Below are 26,058 nucleotides of genomic sequence, written 5' to 3' on the forward strand. Positions count from 1 at the left end.
ACATTTTTTTCTTGAATATGAAGTATATATTTTTTATATAAATATGTATATGGTACATAACATAACATAACATAGCACTATATATAGATAACATTCAGGATATTTGTGTCAATGGACAGTTTTGAATAAGCTCAGCATGCATGACTTTGTGGAGCAGTGCATGCCTGTAACAAATATATTTGTTCTATTCCAAACAAAACAGTTAAAAATTATAGCTTAAAAAGAAAAGACTGCAAAGTTCTACTTTAAATTCATGCTATAAAACAGGCAAAAAAATGCATGCTTTTCCCCTGAATCAGTTACTTACATCACAACTTTAAGATCACAAAATATTATTTATGGACTGATGACTAACACTGTGATACGAGTTTTAAATTTTAGCCATCTATATGTCTATAAATTAATTTTTCTCTTAATGAATTCTAAAACTGCCCAACAAAACACTTACGAAAATTGTATAAACTTGCAAAATGTACATTTATACAATGCATAAAATGCGAGTATTACCAAAAATGTGGAAGCTGGCACCAAGTGCATGATTAGACTGATGCATGTAAGTAATATTAAATGGCATTTCTTATTTTTAACTAAAGGCAGTATGACAAGATGTATTATGGGTATGCAGCTGTATTTGAATGTGTACATAGAGATTTGTGTAAACTGTGCAATGTATATCTTAAAGCCTATGTTAAACATGGCCTTGTATTCTCAATGTTTTTGAGTTGTAAACTCAAGCTGATTTTCAAAACCCACAAAGCTGATACAATATTTAGGGTGTACCGATGATATAAAAATTTGGCAGTTTCGTGAAAAGACCCAGGTTAAGAAAAATCTTATAATTTTACTTTTCTAGCTTTATTCTAGTTAAAATGATAAACTATCCAAGTTTTGGCCCTCTGAGCTTGAGTTTCTGGTTCCAAATGTTTCATGAATATGGAGACAGATCATCAACTAAACAATGCCATGACAGATTTGGTAAAGACAGACCTGAGTTTCTAACATTAGGCAAGTAGTATAGACCCTGCTTGGTCAGTACATTATGCCATGACAGATCTGTTGAATACAATACTCTTTATACATAGTTAAGCAGTGCATATAATATGAAGTTATTGCATTTTTAAAGGTAATAATTAGCCGTCACATATACACAAGCATACAAAGAAAGACATGCTGTATATAATTTATGTATATATACACAAAAAATGCAATTCTCTGACAAAGCTCAGAGAAATTTCATCATAGCATCAATGTACATTTTCCAGCTTCCTATCCGACATTTGTATCAACGACTCTTAATAATTGCAGAAAAGATTTGTACAATTTCGTGCATATTTATGGGTAACATTTTATAATTTAATATCTGGCTTCAAGTTAAAGCAGAGATTAGATCCTTACACACACACACACACACACACACACCACTTTATAGCTATAAATTTATTCTAGTGCAGCACAATCACTCTTGCTTATTACTGCTCAAATATGACATTAATTTAAGACATTTAACCAACACTTCCCAACCTAGACCTTTTTGCTTAACTATTGTCCAGCCATCAAATTTTCAAACAAAAAACAAAAACAAAAGAAGTGCTGGCAGGAATTTGGTGAGACAATCACTTTTTCATCCCTCTGATGTCCACAGCTATCAAGCAGTGCTTAAAACTTGCTCATCATTCCTGATTACCCATATTAAACATCAGATTTTGTGCATTCAAGTGTAGTCCTTTACTTTTTCAAAGCTGTAGTGATTTACCATTCAATGGACATGTGACAACCTGCTATCCAAAAGTAAACAAGTCAAGCTTTAAAAACATTAACACTTTACTCTATTCTACAAAACAAAGCACCACCCCTTCTCCTTCCAACCTGGTTAGTGCTTGCATTCAAACTTGATTCTGAAAGGCTTAGCCCTACCAAGCACAGATTTTCATTCATGACCTTGACCTTGAAAAAGAAACCTTGCAAGCCATGCAGTGGGTCTCACCTTGGATGATCATTTGGAATAGGATATTCTGAATCCCTAGGGAACACATCACGGTCACTATGGTAACCAGCTCCTTTGTCACCTTGGTAACCACTGTCCTGGGTAGCCTTTAACCTCTCAATTTCCCTATGGTCCATATACATTTCATTAGAGAAGGATCGCCCATGCCATGTTGCCTCATGACCATAACGATCACTATTTGGAGGTCTATTTGCATATCTTTGAGGAGCACCACTAGTGCCACCTTGTGATCTTCTGGGTGCCACATACTCATATGGATCCTCACGATCTGTGTGGCTTGGTAGGTTTTGATCTGGGTATCCCTGATCAGGAGGAATGTTCTTGTATTTCTCTGGTGGTCTCCTAGTTACTTCATTATAATTGTATGCTCTGTGAATAAAGAGTTTTCCTTATAAACAAAATGATCTATATGGTGTATAATCAATCCTGATACAAACTATTATTTAAAGGGTATACAAGCAAAATCAGCATTATTCTAAGCAAAAAAAGTGCAGTGTCATTTAAAAGCAATCAAGTGTAATGTAATAATAGAAAGCTTTGCAAAGCACTTTGGTATAAACAATAATAAAGTAACATAATCTTAGTAAGGTAGTTTGTAACACATCTCACCTGTGACCTGTACAGTGATGTTTCATTACATATCTGACTTGAACACAATGTCTCACCTTTGACCTGTACAGTTGTGTATCATCCTGTATATAACTTGTACCACAATGTCTCACCTGTAACTGGTACAGTGATGTTTCAGCCCATATCTGACCTATAACAACATGGAGCTTTACAATTTTAACATCAGAAAAATGATATTTATGTCTCACAATGCCATTACTGGTGAGATGAAACTCATGGAGAATTTTATTTTGCTTCACCGATTACCTAAATGTCATTCTTATGTCCTTTTATTTTTTAAATGGCTCAATGGCTTTTTTACATGTGGAACAGTGCTACTTTGCAATTTCAGAATAATATATTTCTTATGCAATACCTCGCAAAAAAGCCAATGTCATCTAGTTCAATTGGGAACATTTGATCATTTTAGTGACTATGAAGACAAAAGATCTGTCTCAACCAATATTAATCTTCAGTTAAAATATGGAAAAAGAGTACAATGCAAGTACGTATTTTTCTGCTTTCAGAAAAGAAATTAAACTGAAATAGATTTCTGCAGTTTCAATGGTAGTATCTTACTGGATTCAACTTTGGCACATTGACAAATGTAAATCCCCAAAATATTTGCATGACAGTGTTACAGAGAGGGTATAAAAATGATGTGATTGCATGAAGTCTTATAAAAATCAAAAGCATCTCTTTCTCCGTAATGGAAGCACAACACAAAGAAGCATGAAAAAATATGCGATCATAAAAAAAGCTATGAAATCTAGCCTGTTGTTGTTGTTGTTGTAGGGTTTAACGCCATTTTTCAGCACATGATAGGCTATACATGGCAGCCAGTATTAATGGTGGAGGAAGAACCCGGGAAAACTTCAGAAAGAACCACTGACCCATGAGAAAATCTAGCCTGTGATATGCACTATGTAGTTTGTGATGTGACTTTCAAAATATCTTAGTATACAAATCTGACATTGTTGTGGAAGGTGTGGGAAAAGTGAAACCAATGTCTTGTTAGCTGCCAAAATTAATCATCCGGGATACTGATCTATATACTACTCCTCTATCAATCTTACAAACAAGAGATCCATGTGGTCATGATATTGCTCATCAGTCTGAGATCTATATAATAAAATTATCTAAATCTATATAATAAGCAAATGCAAGAACTGTAGAAATTTCATCCAAATCATGACAATAACTATTTTATAGTTTCTCTACATTCTGTATCTGCATCAGTATTTGGATCTGCACCGTTTATCGGAATATTAAAAGTCCTCAATGCCAGAATGCTTTCTGGCAAAGTTAGTCAAATTTTGTTGAGCATTCTTTAGTACTGTAATGGTGGGTATATCTCATGGCAGATCAGTGTCATTTGTACCAATAGGTGTGTGTGTGTGTGTTTATGATTTGGATTTATTTAACATAGCTTTTTTAAAAACATCAGTAATATTGCTATGATGTCAGCAGTGTGGCAGTCTTATAGTGATGTCTAGCACTGGGGCATCATGCCACAGACATATAGCATGATGTCCCACCCAGTCACATTATCCTGACACCTGGCCGCCCAGTCCTAACACTAACCTCCTAATGCAGAGCGCCAAGTGAGGCAGCTGTTACTATCATTTTTGTAAGTCTTTGGTATAATTCGGCTGGGGATCGAAACCCACGACCTCCCGCATCCAAGGCGAATGCTCTAATCACTATCCCACTGGAGCGGTCTGTACCGATAGGAAAATTCTACATGCATGGACATCGATAAATAAAGCCAAATTCTGTCAAGCAGCCTAAAAAGAACTAATATAAAGGCTTTTCCATTTTTAGCAATGGCTGCTGCATCTGATGGTCAATCAGTGTAATTTGAAAAAAAATTTGAAAGGTCCTAATGCAAGAAAACCCTGGAAAATTATGTACAAATTGTCAATGCAGTTTTGGAACAGTTGTAATAAAACAAACTGAACAGATGCATGACAAAGGGACATAACCAAAGCACACTTGAAACAATTTAAAATGTCTGTCTGGGGACAACAGGAAGGTGGCAATTTTGAATGTATGTTTTGGGCCAAAAGGCAGGTGCCAATTTTAAATGCTGTTTCTGCATATTATCAATCACAATATTCTAGCAACATTGCATTTTAATGAATTATTGATGTTCAAAAATACATTTTTTTGGTGGTAATGATTTTATATTAGTGCATGCTTCATGCAGTGTTATGCAAAACTGAAATAAAATGTAACTGCTGTATTGCAGCACATCATTATCAAATAATATCTCTAGTAAGTACGAGATGATGAAATCAGCCATTGGACAATACATCAATCACATGATTTAATAAATCGAGTCCATTAGTCACCTATTTACTTGCCTGATGTAAAATTGTAAACCTCAGTTCCAGAACTGTCCAAGAATAGACATTGGCATTTTTAACATATACTTTATGTTATCATCACAAAACTAAACTCAAGGTATCAACTCTATATATTTCCTATAAGACCATTAATGAAAGCTCCCAAACCTCAATTTAGAAAGCTGAGTATTCCAGCTAACCCATTTATCTTTGAACGTTGTGGAATACCCAGGGAGTACAAATAAGTTTAGAATTTAAGGCTTCATCCTTTCTTATAGCACTGTCATACTATTTTATGGGATTAAATGCTAGGTGTATTGAGCAACCTGTACCTGGTGAGAGTTTTCAAACGATGCTGTTGGTACTGGAATTATAAGCCACAAACATCCAGTTAGACTGTATGATCTATTACATGTCATATGATGGAAAGAATAACTATTTTTATTTTAACCAAAGTCCCAGCTTCCAAATGCAGAGGAGTGTGAGAGTAAATAAACCAACCCAATAGAATGCATCAAAACAACACATCGTACTCATCAGATAGTGGCATTGGAATGAACAGTTTCTTAAAAAATTTGTTTGTTAACCACAACTGTGAGTCATTTTCATAAGTTGTTTAACTTTAACAAGTCCAATTTGCCAGTACCTTGAGAGATAAACAAAAGCCACACAAGACTGGGCCATGCATGGTTAACTCGGGGAAAATTGAGAGTAATGATGAATGATGTTATTATATTCCATGTGGAAATGGGTGAATGAAGTAATGACCATGCATATTATACCATGCATTCAGAGAGTAAAAGGGGTGGGGGTGGTAATAAACTAAATTCAACATAAAACAAGCATACAATTTACTAAAATATAACCTTTCAGGTTTACCAAGGCTTCAGGTTTATAGCCTTACATTTTGAAACAAAATAGGTGGAAAATAAGAATTTAGAAAACTGATACCTAAATGGTGATTTTTAAGAAATAGGTTAGTGGCCTAAATGTGACCACTAATTAGGTTTTCTTTTACTTTTCCATTTAATGACAAAGCAATAATGGGGGCAGAGTAGAAAATGTCATCTCAATTAAACTGACTTGTTAATTACCTGCAGTACATATGATCTAAAATTTAATAATAAATTCGAAGCATTGATGATCCAATATCATCTTTAAAATAAGACAAACTCCAGCTATTCTTGTTCTAATTAAAGTTACAGACTTATTCAATATTATAAAATACTATTATCCAATAGACAACCACTCAGGTGAAGATCTGTGGAATTACCTGTTGGAATTTTCATAATTCCTAAGTTTTTGATCATCGGGCTCAATGCCACGGTCTTTGAGTGAATATGTCTTGGCAGGAACTGGGGGTGGGTCTTTCCTTTTGGGTGGATGGTGATTGGCTGATCCTGCCTCAAGGGGTGGGGACTGAGGAGGCTGTGATGCTGGGGGAGATTTTGGGGCACTAGGTTTTGATCTTAGGTCCTCACGCCTGTAAAGCAATGAATTGTGACTTTCAAATGAAACATGGTCTGATACAAGGATGCTTTCTGTCCCCTTGCCTTTTCTCAATCATTTTACATCATGTCCTTAGGATAAATTTATGACACTTTTACCAATATAATAATAATAATAATAATAATAACAATAACAATAATGACAACTAAAGGACATATAAATGTTCAACTGAGGAATCACCAGAGCTGAGATAATTACACCTACTCATATCTACAACATTTTCAAACAAAATCAGACCATTTTAAAACATTCTAGGTTTCTCTTTCTAAATTTTACCATTTTATTTTTAAAAAAAGCAAAATGTTTAGTTGATAACAAAATTGTCACAATAAGTTGATCAAATATTGTGAAGTTGTACCAAATTGAATTTGCACAGGTTACAATGTGACAAATTCCTAGATGTCTACCCATCCATGAATTATGCTGCTTTGTAATCAGACACACATAGCAAGAATGGTGCCAATACACATATACAGGGGTTTCAACAGATGCCAACCACCAGTGATTTTTGTTGCCATGTTTTTTTAAAAACATGAAATGCTCAAATATTGAAAAAGTTTATTTAAGAAGCTGTCTGATTCACATGGCTTACATAATTTAACAGTTGACTAAGACTTGTATACTACTGTAGGAATACAACATGTGACCTATCCCCCAAACTTTATATCATGTTGATTTTGCCTACTTTACCCTAGTTTGACGAGAATTCTTAATGCATATAATCATGGCCATCCAGGATCTTTAATAGTTGAGGTTACAAATGAAGCTTTAATTTATGGTCAACAAAGTCACAGTACTGTCGCACAATCCAAAATTATAATTCATGTTTTATAAGTAAAGCATATTGGGGGTATTATTTTGTCATACTAAAATCCCAAATTACACAGATAATTTGTGGATGATGGCACTAAACATATTAATCGCCATACAATAATGCATGTGATAACATGATAACATACCAATGACAAATGTTCTAGACACTTTAACATGCAAAAACTAGCAAATGTCAAAGTATTTTTGCCAAACATAAAACTTTGCTCCAGATATTTAAAAATTTAAAACATGGCAAAGTTTTAGAAATAAATTAATACATTTAGACATGGTTCCCTCCCCCCTCCCCCAAGTCTTTATTGAAGCAAAATCAATACAATTACTTTCAAATAATATCTAGAATTTTGTGAAGGAATTCTTATCCATAATAACAATACTGCTTCTAGTTTATACAACCTGCAATTGTATATTTTCTCCTAAAATAGATTCCAATTTTATTCTTTTCCATCAGTTATACATTACAAAAGGTTCATTCTAATCCACAAGATATCTTGTTCTACTAAATTTATTGATCTTGTATTTTTAATTTTTTTTGTTGAATCAGGTTTATATATTTTTGTAAAGGGTAAAGAACTGGTTACATAACACATGAATAAAAAGTACAGTATCTTCAAAGGCTTTACTCAAACCAAAAAACACAGAAAAATCATTCATTTTAAATTGATTATTTCTACATTGTCGATTACAACTTGTGTATTATTATAAAATCTCAATTTTATTTTGCTTATATTGCTTATTGTTATAACTCCTGAAGACTAACATTTTTGTACCAGCCTTTTTTTTAATTATTTTCAGATTTTGTGTCGGTTATGTACCAAAGGTATTCACTTCATTCACACCAAACATGAAATTAAAAAATTGAATGATTAAAAAATTAAACATGAATTATCAATATGAATTTAACACAAATAAATTTTATTATAAGAAAATATTTTCAAGCAACCTGAGTTGATACAACCACACCATTTTTTTAATTCTATCCCCCCAAACTGCCCCTGGACTACCATTCTTCTACTTCCTTACTGAAATACCTGTACGAATCTGGATAGTCACCCAATCTAATTTTTAATAACACCCCAAGAACAACAACAACAACAACAATAATATAGAAGCAAGAAAGATGAAGCTTGGTGATTCTTCAATTCTCTAATCTGGGACTGAATAGAACATACAAGGAAATGGAAATATACAATGCAAGGAGATCAGGCAGGTTTGACATTTATATAATAAAATCATGCATACGCACAAACTTACTACTCTTCAGATTTCAACAAAATACCACTTTGTAAATGAATTACAAACCCAATGCAGTAAGTGGGAGTATTTTAACCCTTTACCTCATAGAGTGTATGGCTTTTTAGCCCTTCAACATACATATAGTAAAGTTACCCACTGCAGTGTGCTGTAATAGAACACCTGTTACCTATTAGAATCCATACACACAGGCCTGCCTGATAACTGTTAAGCAGTGTAGTGTATGTTACATTTAACAGCAATTTTATGTGTTTTACATTTTGGTACACATATATTAATGTATGAAAAGATTTAAGAGTAAAATCTGATCGTTATAGCTGTATAATTATTTTTCCTGGAAGAATTTTTTATGTGCTTCAAAGTCTTGAAAGAACTCGTTCACCATCAAGTCAGTGAAGCGATGTGACCAACCGTAACTGCATTTTCTCATACTCGAAATTTTCAAGTTGTTGTTGTAGGGTTTAACGCCATTTTTCAGCACATGATAGACTATATACATGGCTGCCAGTATTAATGGTGGAGGAAGAACCCGGGAAAACCCCAGAAAGAACCACCCACCCACGAAAAGCTACTGGGAAACTTTCTCACATACCCACATTAGCCAAATCTGAGACTCGAACCCACGCAGACAGAGGTGAGATGGCAGTGATCTGCAATGGAAAGCGCTTTAGACCACTCAGCCACTCAGGGCCCCAATTTACAAGTTCTTTGTCTGCGTCTACATCACTAAATCATCTTAATTTGATAACTTATAAAAACTAATTTCTGCCTACATCAATATCAGAGCCTTTACCTAAATTATTAAAGCTTTCATAGTTGTGATTCTAACTGTGAAAAATTGAGTACTGAACGAAACTGCGACCTACATTTTGGAGAGTGGAGAATACAACCCAATTACTTTAAATAGCAGGTTTCGACCAGAGCATAAACAGCGACCACATCATCTGACGTAATGATCATTCACACCAATGAATGTAGTATCTAAAAGGGGTTTGTCCCCGAAGGTCGCACTACGAAAACCCGCTCAAGATGGCTGATGTTTGCAGCAGGCATCAAAATGTGCTTCCATGAGAATGGTGTAGAGGCATCAAAAGGCGCTTGTATGCGAATTGGGTAAAGGTGTCCAAAGGTGCTTCCATACAAATGGAGTAGAGGCATCCAAAGACACATGCATACAAATGGAGTAGAGGCGTCCAAAGACACTTGCATACAAATGGAGTAGAGGCATCCAAAGACACTTGCATACAAATGGAGTAGAGGCATCCAAAGACACATGCATACAAATGGAGTAGAGGCGTCCAAAGACACTTGCATACAAATGGAGTAGAGGCGTCCAAAGACACTTGCATACAAATGGAGTAGAGGCATCCAAAGACACTTGCATACAAATGGAGTAGAGGCATCCAAAGACACCTGCATACAAATGGAGTAGAGGCGTCCAAAGACACCTGCATACAAATGGAGTAGAGGCATCCAAAGACACTTGCATACAAATGGAGTAAAGGCGTCCAAAGACACTTCCATACAAATGAAGTAGAGTCATCCAAAGGTGCTTCCATACAAATGGAGTAGAGGCATCCAAAGACACTTCCATACAAATGGAGTAAAGGTGTCCAAAGACACTTGCATACAAATGGAGTAGAGGCATCCAAAGACACTTGCATACAAATTGAGTAGAGGCGTCCAAAGGTGCTTCCATACAAATGGAGTAGAGGCGTCCAAAGGCGCTTGCATACAAATGGAGTAGAGGCGTCCAAAGACACTTGCATGAAGTAAAGGGTTAACACATACATTTTAATTCTGGACTATCAGTGAAAACTACTTGAGAAACATGAAACAAGTTCCATTAGTTCCTTATAATTATATTTTTTCTAAAGACCATGTGGGTTGCTTTGCTTATTTTTCCGAGATATACACCCATTACATAACTAGTCATCTACTAATAGATGTACATTTACAGTGTTCATATATCAAACCTTACATGTGAAATATGTTATTACGCAGAAAGTGACAAGATGCCTCAATGAAACCTATAGTACTCCCTCACTATAAGATGCCTCAAAGCAACTTACAGTACTCCCTTACTATAAGATGCCTCAATGCAACCAACAGTACTCCCTTACTATAAGATGCCTCAATAAAAAGTGAATTTCATGTATCCCATTTTATTACTGAACTGTAATATTAAGTATAAAATCTCACTATAAGGCGACATCAGAAAGGTACTCCAAATGAATGTCATTATAGTGAGGGATTGCTCCATGTTCAGTAGAACCTTGTTACAGAAAATTATATCAAGGTCAGGTTATTATTATTATTATTAATAGAAAAGCCTGGAAATTAATTTCACACAAAAACCAATGGAATAATTATTCTTTCATGTACATTTGTCAATCCTACATATTCGTTAAATGAATAATTGCCTTTTCTTATTTGCTTAATTAATCTCAAGCTTCAAACTGCTGACCATCCTCTCTTTTTCTACTGGCCCTCTGGAATCCAGAACGATAAAATGAAGTCAATTTAAATGTATGTTCCGTGTATCAATTTAAATGAATTACTTAAAATTTAACCATCTGACTTAAAACATGCTATATGTACAGAATACCAAAAACTTACCGATATTTTGCTGAAAGATCTGTGAGTTTTGATTTGTCAACTTTGGTTGCTGCAACTTTACTGGCAGTGCTACGTGTGAACCTGTAGGGATCATGACCTCGGCTACCTTGTTGGTTCTGCATGTCAAACTGCTTGTCACGAAGTTTGGAGTCATCGTGCTTGTTGGAAGGGTTCTGCATGTATTTTGTAAATGAGTCACTACTATATGAGGATGAATCGTTGTAAGGCTGCAGTATCAAAAATATAAAATTCTAATAAGCATGGCTCCCTTTCCTTAACTGTTCAAATTATTACTATATAAAATACTAGACACAGAGGAACTGATATTCAAAACAAGACAGACTAAATTTGGGATCACACTTTTAATATCCAAGCAAGAATTTGGTTGTTAGTGGTAGAGGAGTTACTTTACCAAAAGCCCAAGCTGTTCAGACTGGTTTTTGATAGTATTTTCTAAACAAATCATATACACAATAATTGTATCTGAACTATTCCAATTAACTATTAAACATCTGTTCAAAACAATCAAAACTTTTGATGACTAAATTTTAAACCTACTGCAATCATGAAAGGGCATAGAAGTTGCAAATTAATAATGATCGGTACTTGAGTGTAAATCCAACAGTCTGAATTAGACGAGAAAACTTCCACCTTGGGCTTACCTTTTGTTCATGTGGCTTATGGAATGGCTGCCCTGGGGAGTGATGGGATGGATGATTGACTTGCCCTGTAGAGGAGCGAGAAGGATGATAGGAATTTGTGTATGGGTCTGGATGATGGGCAGGGTCAGAACCAGCCCTTTGATGTATGGCTGGGGGTGGTCCCTGGTCATCATAATGTCCTGCATACCAATGACCTACAATTAAACATTGTAATATAGCATACTTGTAACACAGTTGTTATTTGCATAAAAAACATCTAAGTATCTGAAATTGCTTGCTTATTTCTTGATAACGAAATCACTTCTGGCTTAGTACTAATGTCCACATAGTCATACCCTACACACAAACTTCATTTGTTTTCTGTAAAAATGAGATTGGAATGATTATCTTTTATAAGCCTATACACCTCACAACCTAGAGCAGTGAAATTGTAAAGGTATATTACTAGCATAGGATAAAGTTATCTGAGCATAACCTATCCTGACAGGGAGCATTATAAAAGAACAATACAGTTGTGGAACTCTCACCATTTTCTCTATTTTTTAAAACATATATGAAGCATGAAAACTGAAGCATCAGCATCATTTCAAAAGACTAGGACACAAATACAGCCCCAAATACGGACTAGTTGATAAACTTGCAATGTTATTTCTGAAAAAAAGAAAAAAAAAAAGTAATGACAAATATGGCTGATTCAGATTGCACATCAAGATGGAGTAAAATGTTGACATACCCTCACCAGTCATCCTTCCCCGGATTCTCTCACTTGGTGTCAGGGTGGCATATGGGTCAATGTTTGCCCTGCCAGATGGAGGTTTTTGGGTACGTCCCTGGTTATCAGCATAATACGATGGGTAGTACCTATCCTCAGGCCTGCCACCATAGTGATCTGCACCAGAATATAAAATGATTCTTTTATGACAAAATTTGCAAACTGGCAGGTTATTAATGAATAAAACAGAAATGTATTTCCATGCTGCTATGGATCTTAAACTGACAGCATGACGAACTGAAGAAACATTTTTATGTTACTCCACTGGTCCATAAAACGGTAACATTGTATCAATACATGATTCTAGAGAAGTATCAGGTCCTCCATATATATATATATATATATATATATATATATATATATATATATATATATATATATATATATATATATATATGTATGTATGTGTGTGTGTGTGTGTATATATGTATGTGTGTGTATGTATATATGTATGTGTGTGTGTATATATATATGTGTGTGTGTGTGTGTGTATGTATGTATGTATGTACGTGTGTATATATTTGTGTATATATGTATGTATGTGTATCATTAGCACAGATATTTTAACTATCAGAGTCATTGTATCTGAATAGACTAAATAGTTCTAAAGTCAAATTAATGATACAAATAATAAGCTGTAATACTGTTATGAGATTTTTAGTGGTAAATAAGGAATACATGTTGTTTTTTTTTGGGGGGGGGGGGAAGGACACACATTGTATACACTGTTCACTTTGAGTGTGATAAAACATTGATTCATGTTAGATATTTCAATTATGTTACATGTACTTAAGTGTTCTCAATGCTCGTTTAATCAACTGAAATGAGTTGACTAAACATACTACCATGACTACTAGCTCTTGTGCAGGTAGGATCTGCATGTCTTTTAAATTTTTATTCCAACTTCTTTACTTGATTTGATACAAAAGACTAATTAACATGATAATACAATGCAGATCTGCTGTTAATTCATTTTAACATTGTAACCAACACTTCCACAAGCAGGTACTTTAACATTGTAACCAACACTTCCACAAGCAGGTACTTAAACATTGAAGCCAACACTTCCACAAGCAGGTACTTAAACATTGTAACCAACACTTCCACAAGCAGGTACTTAAACATTGTAACCAACACTTCCACAAACAGGTACTTTAACATTGTAACCAACACTTCCACAAGCAGGTACTTAAACATCGTAACCAACACTTCCACAAGCAGGTACTTAATTACGTTCTCATGGAAATGCTCACTGCTATCAATTTGAAGGTCAACTGACATGTTTCACATCTGAATACAAGAGAGCACATCACATTTATGATGACCACAATGAAACCAGATCAAAAGATGAAACAAATATGAATTTCACTTGAAAATACTTGTATAAATGTTATTTATTTCTTAAAGAATTTGCAATTTTCTTCAATAGAGGTATTTTCCAGAAGACAAAAAATGGGATCCACTCCTGACCACATGTTATAAGTGAGTTTAGGAGTTAGTCGGGCATGTGTTATAGAGGGAGAAGTGTAATATGAATCAAAGGGGTTTCCCATAATTGTGAAACTCAGCTGTTATGATATCTTTCATTTACTGTCAGGAATAGACTCAATGCTATTAAAAACATTATAAAATCCACACATATTTATGAGTGGTTGTTTTAAGACAGAGTTACTTTTACTTGGTGTAAAATTGTCACTACCATCAAGACAATGAAACCTGTTTATGCTGGACCTGAAGGGGACCAAACACACTAGACTGGGCAGTGAGCCAGTATAATCAGTGAAAAATTATAGAGTGTATTTGGTGACTTCAAGGTTAGAATCATAATTAGACAGGTTCCAGTGTGCACACACTTTCATTTTGATGTCTTGATGATGTGGTTGGCAAAAATAAACAGAAAAAATAACTTACCAAAAGTGCCAATATCCTGATAGTTTCCATAACTACCATGAGGTGGAGGAGTCTGTAAAACAACATAGAAGTGATTATAAAACATTTTCAAATAAATGTGACTAAAAACTTACTGCCTTTTATAATCAATTTCCTTCTTCATTTTATAAACAAGACATACTATACATATCTGACAATGACTACTACATTCTTAACACACACACCCACACACCATATTTCTTTTGTTCAAAGTACTGCATTTTCTAAAGCTAGTGGTCTAGTTACTTGGATGAGCATTGATCTAATTCCTTGTATAGAAATAGTGCACTTTGTAAAGCCCCATGGTCTACTTGCTTGGATAAGACTACTGTACTTTGCATAGCTTCCACGATCTAGTTTCTTAACTATGACTACTGCACTTTGTATAGCCTCATGATCCAGTTCATCGTGAAGCCCCATCATTAATTTATCAGACAACAGGATCACAGTATTGAAATTTGTACAGCAGCATGATCTAGTTCCGTGGATCAGAGTAATGTATTTTTTTATAACCCCATGATCTAGTTTCTTGGATAAGAGAACTGCACATCGTACAGCACCATGACCTACTTTCTTGGATCAAATTACTGCTCTTTGTATAGCCCCTTCATGATCAAGTTCATTGGATCAGAGTACTGCACTCCGTATAGCCCCAATATCTAGTTCTCTGTGCAAGAGTACTACACTCTGTATAGCCCCAATATCTAGTTCTTTGTGAAAGAGTACTGCACTCTGTATAGCCCAAAGATAAAGTCCACTGAAAAAGAATAATGTACTTTGCATGACCGTGATATTTAGTTTCTTAGAAAAGAGTACAGTACACTGTATAGTCCCAAGATCTAGTTTACTGGAAAAGAATTCTGTACTTTTTATTGCCCCATTCTAACATTCTTGACTGACGTGCCGAGTAGTGATGTCCATTTTGTGACATCTCAACAGAAGTAACAGATTTAACTATGTGAGGTACTATGCTTTAATACATAGATAACAGTACCCTATTTCATGCCTTAAAATTTCCCATGAATACAATTACATTCTAATGACCAATTAATTATTCTAATTCCTTGTAAAACTATCCTACCTTTGGCGACCTGTTGTATTTTGGGGGCTCTGGGTATGGGGGTATACCAGGAACCCTGTCTGTTGTGTTTATACTGGGGTCAGAGGAAGATCGAACCAATCTCTTCTTGTACACTGGAGAGCCGTCTACCCTATCTCCTAAGTGGCGACCTAGATCAAGGTCACTCTCATGGGCTGTGACAAAACTTAGACGATTGGTCATTGGAAACAGGTAGTCATCACTAATGTCATCTTCAGGCTTAAAAAAGGATGAGAAAATAAAATTATTGTGAAAGCTGTTAAAACAAGAAAAATATTTTACTTATAATATTCATTGTACACTCACATGCAATTTAGTACACGACTTGCTGAATCAAGAATTCAAGTTGTTCTACCCTGTAAAATCAAGCCCTCCTGAATCCTATTGTTTCTTTTATTACAAATAATTTTGAAACAAGATTCAAGAAAATAAATTCAAAATATATACACTGATCCCATAAAACTACAAAGTCTTGCAATGTACATAACTGTAAATTTCACCAAGTTATACTATACTGTATTTACCATATACACTGGGACACGATAAAGTAAATCATTTTTTTTCCTGTCTCAGAACTTATGTCACCTAGGTCACATGTCCCAAGACTTAAGAACTGAAATAAATTTATGTTGAATTTGCACCCCCATCACTGCAAGTTACAAAAATTAACAAAATGCTTATATGGTCACAAAATGAAAGAAACTAACCCTATATTGTTCTCATTTATTCCTATTTTTTCATTGTGTGCAATTTATTAAAGCAAAATATTTCCACAAACTCCACACATGTAGTGTATGGCATGCTACAGATTATTGCTTAAGTTAGATAACACAGGATACGTTGTTCATTGACGTGAATGTAGAGAAATGATCATGTTTGGTTTTACTTAACGGTTTGAATATGTTTTCAGACAGAAAACTGGATCCAACAAAATTGAAAACAAGAGAGAGAAATGTCAAACGTTTGCTTGAAGGCACCTGCCATACGTGTATGATAAAGTTTAAGGTGCAAAATAATGAAGATTGTATTAAATACAGGTTAACTAGATACAGGTTACTGTCATACAGCATCTCCCAAATAGAAATCATTAATTGAAAATACATTCACTGTGAGTGAAAATAACAGTCTTCATTGGCATCGGTTACAAAAAGTATTATTAAAGCAAGTTATATGCTGTGTATACAAATAGAAGCCTGGTTGGTCAATAAACACAACTGGTAGCAAACAATAAACTCACTGTTTGAACTTAAACGCAGGATATCAAATACAAAGTTATTTTATTACAAAGCTAGCCCACCCTGGATGTCAACTATGGATTGTTTTAAGTGTGCCAATTTAATATATATATATATATATATATATATATATATATATTTATAAAGTTGTCTGACATAGTCAAGCCAACTTTGGTTTCTTTTTACCAGTATTCATGAAAATTTAGAACATAAATTGAAACAATGGAAGAGTTTTTAAGGTGACACAATCTAGTGCCTTGTGCACTGACATTGATGAGATGACCTAGCTTGATCCGAAAGAGTTGGAGAAGAAAATAAAATTATTTGATGAATTTGTGAAGCCCAGAAGAGTAGATGATTTCGCTGACAATATGATCATTAAAAAAATGGACTTCGATCTTAATCCTAGACACAGTCAATAAGAAGGGGGTTAAAAGTGTGAAAATTCACACAACTGCAGCAGGACATGTGTTAAAACATATGTACCAAAAGGATGGATTGTATGCATGCAGAAGGGCTGGGTTGATGAGGTGATGCTGCAGTGGATTAAAGAGTTTTATCTCAAGTACACAGTTTTATATTTTATTTTTTTTTAAATTTAAGTTTGAGTGCATTTTCTGACATAATTTTCTCACGATTTAAAAGGTGTCCACAATGTATGATTAAAAAAAAAAAGAAGTGTCCTAAAACATACAATGCACAAAAAAATTACTGTAATTTTATTTGTGGTATTCCAAGAAATAAGGTGTCCTAAAATGTATGGTAGTTAAGCTTAGGAGACTGCATAGTTTCTGATTTATGCTCACAACAGAAGGATCTCAACAAAAAGTCAAACAGTCATGGAAATTAACAATGGGCCACTGATCATTACTAACAAACAATCATTCTGGACTGGCAAAAGTTAAAATGCTGACCAAGTGACCAACATACAGTTCCAAGTAAATGGTTATAACCATGTGTTCAATATTCATACTCAATTTCTCTCACCATTCAAGTAACCTTCCAACTACACAAGCTGGTAGTAATCTAGTTTTATTGTGGCTATGTGCTAACAAATTCATCTCAAACAAGGCCAAACAAATTCATCAGTCCAATAAGGCCAAACAAATTCATCAGTCCAATAAGGCCAAACAAATTAATTAGTCCAATAAGGCCAAACAAGTTCATCAGTCCAATAAGGACAATCATAATTCAGCTGCTCTTCCTACTTTACACTGTTTGTGAATTCATTTTTTAACACACTGATCAAACCTTGAAAGGTCTAGAACTTATTAGACCAAATGTCCCACAAGAGTAAAAAGTTAATTTCCAGGACTGCAAATATAAAGATGGATAAACGCACACACGCATGCACACACACACACACACATATATATAAGCAGTTTAATAAGCAGTACCTTTTTCTCTGACATCCAGATCTGTTGTTGCTGCTGAAGGTCGATCATCTCCTGAAGTTTCTTGTACCATGAATCATTGCTGCCATGGGCAATAGTGGCTGAAATACAGGGTTGTTTTACACATTTATTTGACCCTTTTTACTGGGCAATAGTGGCTGAAATACAGGGTTGTTTTACACGTTTATTTGACCCTTTTTACTGGGCAATAGTGGCTGAAATACAGGGTTGTTTTACACATTTACTTGACCCTTTTTACTGGGCAATAGTGGCTGAAATACAGGGTTGTTTTACATGTTTATTTAACCCTTTTTACTGGGCTATAGTGGCTGAAATACAGGGTTGTTTTACACTGCGTATTTGACCCCTTTTACACAAAAACAACACTGACTTTAAATTGAGTAGATTAAATATTTTCTACACTAAATGAACTGGTTGTCTTTGATTAGTAGTGTGTGATGTTGAACTACAAGCCATTTCACATATCAGAATGCCTTGTACCTCTTGAAAATAGGCGTTGGTTTATAAAAACTTCAGGACTAGGTCATGCCAGTAACATCTGAGTTTAGGAATAGGTTATTGATAGCCAATAATAGTCATGCATGTATGAACTCTGAATAGCTATGAATAACTTCAAACATTTTAACTGGGTTCACTTCATTGAATCAATAAGTAAAATTTGTTGATCATATATATTTTGATGCACGAACCACAAAAACTTTAAAGTTAGTCTATTGCTTATTTGCAAAGTCTGATACATTTCTTTGCTTGTGGGTCATAAACCTCCCCGTGTTTCGGGAAATGTTTTTAAGCCTAGAATAAGCTGTAATCATATTAATAAGCTAGGTAAGGATGAAACAATACATGTATACAAAGACCCAAAATTAGTTTGCTTGACTTGTGTCAAAATACAGATATCAACAATACATGTACACAAAGACCCAAAATCAGTTTGCTTGACTTGTGTCAAAATACAGATATCAACAATACATGTACACAAAGACCCAAAATCAGTTTTCTTGCCTTGTGTCAAAATACAGATATCAACAATACATGTACACAAAGATTTAAATCAACTGCTTGACTTGTGTCAGAATACAGATAACAATACAATGCCTGACTTATGTTCCATTGCTACAAGGTAGACAACAGGAGTTTTTGTCCAAACCATATCTCTTCTTTCAGTCAGTGACCCTGCCCATAGACATTCTGACCCCAAAATCAAAAGGCTTCTTCCTTTCTTCAAGTGCAAGCCATAAACAAAAAATGTTTGGTCCAGGTCTGTGGTGTGTAATTAAAGCATTTTTCTTCTTTCAGTCACAGTGATCTTGGCCTTTGACCTTTTGACTCCAAAGCTGACAGGGCATTTCCTTTCCCCAAGTGTCTGGTAACTGTAAATGGTGGACACCATTTGTTACCATGTGAAAATGGAATTGTTAACATGGATGGACAAATAAATAGATATCACAACACAATACTTCAAGGCAGGTGTATAAAAAGCAGTCTAAACATGCAATAAAAAGAGTTTTGGATTGGTCTGGTGTGTTATGGCACTGCAACACAGGCTACTGGAGTAAAGTGCCTTGCTCAAGGACACACCACAATAGTGGACCCAGGCTGGTCGATGGTAGGATACAAACCTGCACCCTACTGGTCACGAGTCTGCCATACCAACTATGGAGCCACTAAACTCCCTACAATAGAAAGAAGTTCATCCAAACATTGGCTCACCTGTGAATAGATGCTGGTAGTGTTTTTCTAGCTTCTGACTCTGTTCATACAACTTTTTAGGATTTTTGCTTGATCCTCTGGCCCACTTTGCTCTACATTCCTTGATGATATTTTTGTTCTCAGCTCTCATGTATATGACGGTGGGGTAGAACTGGGCATAATTCAGCCTATCTACATTGTGTGGTGTCACATCAAGTAGGCAGTGCTTTTTCTGAAGGAAAAAAATAACAATGTAACACTATCAACATATATGAATATTAGAGTTAGAAAATATTCAATAATCAAAAGATGTTAAATAATTCAAACAGCTGAATTATGTGTTTTAAACACAAGTTGTAAGAAAAACAATGCTCCACCTACTCATTACATGTTTGTTTTTTCACACCAGCATTTCATATTTTTAAAACAAATTAACCTGACAATGAAACAAGTCTCACATAAATATGTGAACATATTATGAAAACTATATAAAAAAATCCAGCTGAAGAAGAAAGTTAAAAGCAGTCAAATGAATACAGCCTTTATAGAAAATTCATTCTATCTGCCTACTAGGTTGGGCAGTAAATCTTTCTATTTGCCCTACTAGATTGGACAATAAATTCTTTTTATTTGTCCCACTAGACTGGACAGTAAATTCTTTCTATTTGCCCCACTAGATTGGACAATAAATTCTTTCCATTTGTCCTACTAGGTTGGGCAGTAAATTCTTTCTATCTGCCCCAACTGATTGGGCAAACTCTTGTTTGGACATCCAATTATGCAATGATACATGCCACACTGGCAATCAAACTTGTTAGTACTGTATTAGAATCACTATTTAAGAATAACTAACAGACAGCCACTCAATGCTGAGGGGTCAGTTATGTTCAGAGCTAACTCAACTTGTGCAGTATGTAACTATTGAAAAAAAAACCCCATACCATCCTGATAATATAAGTCTGAGTATCTTAAAAATCGAGTACATTCTGAACCATACTAAATTTTTGGAATTAAAACATAAGCACAGAGACAACAGATATGAGTACTAACCCTGGCAATAATCTCCTTAATTGCTCCTAGTCTAATAATCCCAGATCTACTCTTCTTCTCAGCATCTAAGCTGCCATCATGTTCTGTGAAAATGAAAATATTTTGTTATGAAAATACAAGCAAAATAACTGTATTCTACTAATCTTAAACTACTCTCAGTCTACAGAGTACAAGAAAAGATACTTAAAAAAACCAAGTCACTGGGTATGGTACAGACACTTCCACAATATGCTGTTCATGGTTAACAAAACTGATCTGTCTGCTTGCTAATCAGTGGATCCAAATGCATATTCACATGACAATAAAATGACATTAGTAATTCTGAATGAGATTCTTTGTGATACGCAAAAAAGAACACCTCTGAAACTTACGTGGAGACTCGAACTTTGTTGGAAAATCTTGTAGTAATTTTTCCCTGGCAACATCAGCCATTGGTCCAAAAATCACAACTGGTCGAATAAAACCAGCTGAAAAAAGCAAAGAAAGCAAGGTGTTTACTGATAACACAAATCCCCTCACATGGAATAACTCACAATACACAAAAAGTACTGAAAAACATGTTCGAGTCAATCAAGTCTGAAATTTGGTCTTTGTGACCTACCTGTGATATGACTGAGTTTTCCATGAGATGCATCCACATTGCGACTTTCATTGGTGATGTTTTATGATGGATGTAACTAACAAACTGATACAAATTCAAAGTAATTTGAATGCCAAACTGGGTCACACTGACTGAATTTTTGTAAGATTATGTTACTCTCTCTGAGACGCAGTCAAAAATGAATTTTTATGAGTGTTTGTGAAATTAAGTCCATTATACTGAGGGTGTAACAAACAAAACAGAAACTACAAGTCACTCAAGCATGAAATTGGGTCAATCTGACCTAGTTTGGTCTGATTTAGTTACTTACATCTGGTTGTGTTCAGATAACAATTTGTATGTGCCGATGAAATAGGGTCCAAGACATAATAGGTGTAATGAAAGAACAACTGAAATTAATGAAATCACTAAGTAATCAAATTCAGGTAAACAGAATTAATAAAATGCAAAGTGGTAAAACATTTATCTAGCTGGTATGAATCTAGATTCAGGTCAGAATGATTTAAATTTCATGATCAATGTATTTTTTGTTGTCATTTAATGAAGAGCTTATATTAATTAACAAAGTTCATATCAGAACTTAGCCTTGGTTCCTTTGTGCACGATGAATCTAGCAAAGGAGAAATTTTCAGTAAATCACATGTATCTGAAGAATGGGGGGAAAATAAACAGCACCAGTCAATGTGCAAATTAAATAATTTTTATATTATCCACAAATTTGCTATTGTGACTAGATAATCAATCAATCATACTGCACCAATGAATCAACTCAATAAACTAAAAGTATAGAGAAATGAATGCTGGTACTCACGATCACGTAAAACAACCCTTTCATATGCTGGAAACTTGGTCTGAAGATTAGCTGAAAAGAATGAGGATAAATCATTGATGCACAAGTCAGCAGGTAAAAATACTCATCCAATGAAAGGATGAGCCATGTACTTGCATCTAATGGACTCATAAAAGAAATTAAAATTACACGAATACCATGATGTATTTATGCATTTGTCTGAAAAAGAATGTTGCACCACAAGAGCAATTATGAACGTTATTATCGCAGACATACTATTTCATTTTCTATCAAACATGAATTGAAATTAATGCCATTAGATCAAAGAAACCAAGATGGTTAGCATAAAAATAATGCATTTATAACATCTATTTCACAGACCATAATTAAAAATGAATGCAAGTGCTGAATAAATTTACCCTCACCTATCTCACAGACCATATCTAATGATAAATGAAAGCATTTCATGAATTTAAATTCATCAGAAGCAAGACAATTTCAAGATTCTGATATATGAAAATTGTAAAACAAGTTTAAAATACATTTACATACAAAATACCTATGTCAGTAAACTAGTTCAATATTTCTGAGAAAACTATTATGCAGGTACAGCTTATTGTCATGAGCAAAACTAAATTTGTATTCTCATATATTAATGTCAAAATAATATAATCTTAGACTAATTTTAAAACTTGTTATTCTGAAGAAATGCAGTTAAAATGATTAGTTTCTTTGACTTCACAAAGAAAAATATATTTTTTCAAGAACAGACAAATAAAACGCCATTTAAAGTACCCGTGGCATTTCTGTAACACAACCTGATAAGGATATTTTTTTCTTTGTTCAATTTTACACAAAATGCACACTTGTATTGGGAAAAATGACAGGGTATCATGCAAAGACAAATAATTATATATTAAAAAAAAGGATAATCTTAGAACTTAAATGCAATCTCTCTACTGACAAGTTTTAAAAACATGGTACTGACATGCTTTGCTAAAGGTAATGATTGATCAATAGCAAAAGAGGATTTAAAATTTAAATGAAAAGAATTTTGAAACATATTTCTATGTCACAAAGCTGCAATAAGGTTGTATGGCAGGCACATCAGAATTCTGCACAAGCAGACATATGGAACATGAGGCCCAAGTGGACCTGATATCACTCACCAGCTGACTACTACTGAACATGGAAATGCAGATGAGGAAGAAATTTGGGGTAGTATAGATGCTTGTTGACAAGTTAACATCTTTAAAGCTTTTATTTAATGACAAATCTATAATATTTGTATACTTCTGAAAGACTCTCGTGCAGGATGCTTTGTGTCAAATTTTTGTCAAAATCTGCTCACTAGTTTTTGAGAATTTATTTGGGTTTTTTTCCTTCTATTTTTAATAATGGCAACATATTTAAAGGCAGAATAACATTATCTGTACAAATTCTAAAAGTTTTTCTTGCCCAATTAGTCTGATTTGGAAAATTCCACTGAAAACGGCTTGAAATGAAGTAAATTAAGGTTTTCTATTATAGAAACAGCAGATATATTTGAGGGGAGATCAGCATAATTTGTACATATGTCCTTGATGGTAGGATTTATGTTAAATTTAGTTGAATTGTGATATTTTAGGAAGTTTTAATACTTTTAATGACATCAGTCAATCACAGATTGGACTTGTCTGTAACAACTCTACCAATATTAAAAGCCTTTATACTATGATTTTTTTTTTTAGAATTTGTTTACATTCTGTTCTGCAGTTTTGAAGAGAAAAAATATATTTGCTATTTTTTGCAACAGTGGCCATGTCTGATAACAAACTGACATCAAATATACAAAATTAACATGTATTTACTCTTTATTCCAGGATACCTTCTGTAAAATTCAGTCAAATTCTGTTAATTGGTTTTTGAAAAGTCATTTTTAAAGATGTAGTTTTAGTAACAGCAATCATATTTGAAAGAACATATGACATTATATGAGTAAATTTAAAAGTGTGTAATTCCTTAATGCTTTGTCAGATTCCATCCACCAGTTTTTAGAAGTTAGTTAAAGGTTTTTCTGTTCTATTCATTATGACCATATTTGATGACAGGTCAGCATCTTTTGAAAGCCCATCATGCCAGGATGCCTTCTGTTAAATTTTGGCCAAATTTTGTTACGAGATGACATCATTTCAACGTGTTTCTATTTTTAGTGCAGACTGGAATCATTTGTATAAACCTGAAAAGCCCTTAAACCAGAATGTTCTCAGCCAAGTTTGGTTGAAACTGGTCAAGTGGTTTTTGAGAAAAAGTTGAACATAGTAACTGTTCATGTATGACACACAACACCTGATGTACACTAGATGCAGTACTATACCATAAGCCCATCTGATGTACACTAGATGCAGTATATACCATAAGCTTATTTGATGTACACTAAATGCAGTACTATGCCATAAACCCATTTGATGTACACTAGATGCACTACTATGCCATAAACCCATTTGATGTACACTAGATGCAGTACTATGCCATAAATCCATCTGATGTACACTAGATGCAGTACTATGCCATAAATCCATTTGATGTACACTAAATACAGTACTATGCCATAAATCCATTTGATGTACACTAGATGCAGTACTATGCCATAAACCCATTTGATGTACACTAGATACAGTATATACCATAAGCTTATCTGATGTACACTAAATGCAGTACTATGCCATAAATCCATTTGATGTACACTAGATGCAGTACTACACCATAAGCTTCTTGTGATGTACACTAGATGCAGTGCCATTTCATAAGCTCATTTAGTCTAACAGCTAGGTGAGTTAGAAATTGACTGCAGATAGCAGTGATAATGATGTGTGAGATTAATGCAAAGTACTTGGGTAACCCTGGATGTGCGCACAATGGCAAAAGCAGTGAGGATATTTTAAATATTTACATTACATATGTAACACTGACAAATTTGCAGCTTTTTAGTGTGCTCTGATAGTTTAAAAAATTCTGATCAAGTTGGCCACTTATCGTCTTTTCAGACATTTTGGGGCACTTAATCACTCTCTCTGTCTCTGTTGATATGTATTTAAAAATACACTATTTCATCTTCATAATATGTCTGGACAAATTCGGCTGCTGCTGCTGCTTAGCTGACAACTGGACACAGATGGACTACTAAGGTTCCAAAAGAAAATGTACAGAATTTGTCAGGTTTTTCTTTACAGCATAGAAGGAAGGTATAAAAACACGTTTGAACTGCACAATTCTTGAAAGCATGAGCAAGTTCAATGCTATGCATGTGTTAGCATTGAATGGCATATCAGCACATTCAAGGCTATATGAATGCAATTAAAAGTAAAGTTCTAAATGATTTGAAGTGAATGTGTGTGCATACATGTGTGTTTTGGATTTTTTATGTAGCTTAACAATTTTTCAGTCATATTGTTTCGAAGCCTGCAGTGTAGCAGTTTAGAGTGATTTCTAGTACTGGGGCATCATGATGCAGACATGTAACATCATGTCCAACCCAGTCACATTATTCTGACAACAGGCCGACCAGTCCTAACACTAACATCTTAATGCTGAGCGCCAAGTGAGGCAGCTGTCAGTACCATTTTTATAACTATAACTTTTTGATATGACTTGGCCAGGGT

The 26,058-nt window shown here is 34.5% G+C and overlaps 1 protein-coding gene across 1 annotated transcript in view; it reads right to left on the bottom strand.

The window, feature by feature from the left end:
- The window catches only part of LOC149794117 (tight junction protein 1-like), a 202,222-nt gene that overhangs the window by 49,261 nt on the left and 126,903 nt on the right, over positions 1-26,058 (bottom strand). The window contains exons 19-30 of the mRNA XM_089968094.1: positions 22,439-22,489; positions 21,398-21,493; positions 21,027-21,109; positions 19,998-20,208; positions 18,270-18,367; positions 15,620-15,856; positions 14,521-14,572; positions 12,571-12,726; positions 11,838-12,031; positions 11,176-11,402; positions 6,236-6,445; positions 1,985-2,374 (exon numbers count right to left, since the gene is read on the bottom strand). Coding sequence (XP_089824220.1) covers positions 1,985-2,374; positions 6,236-6,445; positions 11,176-11,402; positions 11,838-12,031; positions 12,571-12,726; positions 14,521-14,572; positions 15,620-15,856; positions 18,270-18,367; positions 19,998-20,208; positions 21,027-21,109; positions 21,398-21,493; positions 22,439-22,489 — 2,005 coding nt within the window. The remainder of the gene's footprint in view (positions 1-1,984; positions 2,375-6,235; positions 6,446-11,175; positions 11,403-11,837; positions 12,032-12,570; positions 12,727-14,520; positions 14,573-15,619; positions 15,857-18,269; positions 18,368-19,997; positions 20,209-21,026; positions 21,110-21,397; positions 21,494-22,438; positions 22,490-26,058) is intronic.

Source organism: Sinohyriopsis cumingii, chromosome 8 (genome assembly GCF_028554795.1).
Source record: "Sinohyriopsis cumingii isolate HCF-2022 chromosome 8, ASM2855479v2, whole genome shotgun sequence".
NCBI classification, from domain to species: Eukaryota; Metazoa; Mollusca; class Bivalvia; order Unionida; family Unionidae; genus Sinohyriopsis; species Sinohyriopsis cumingii.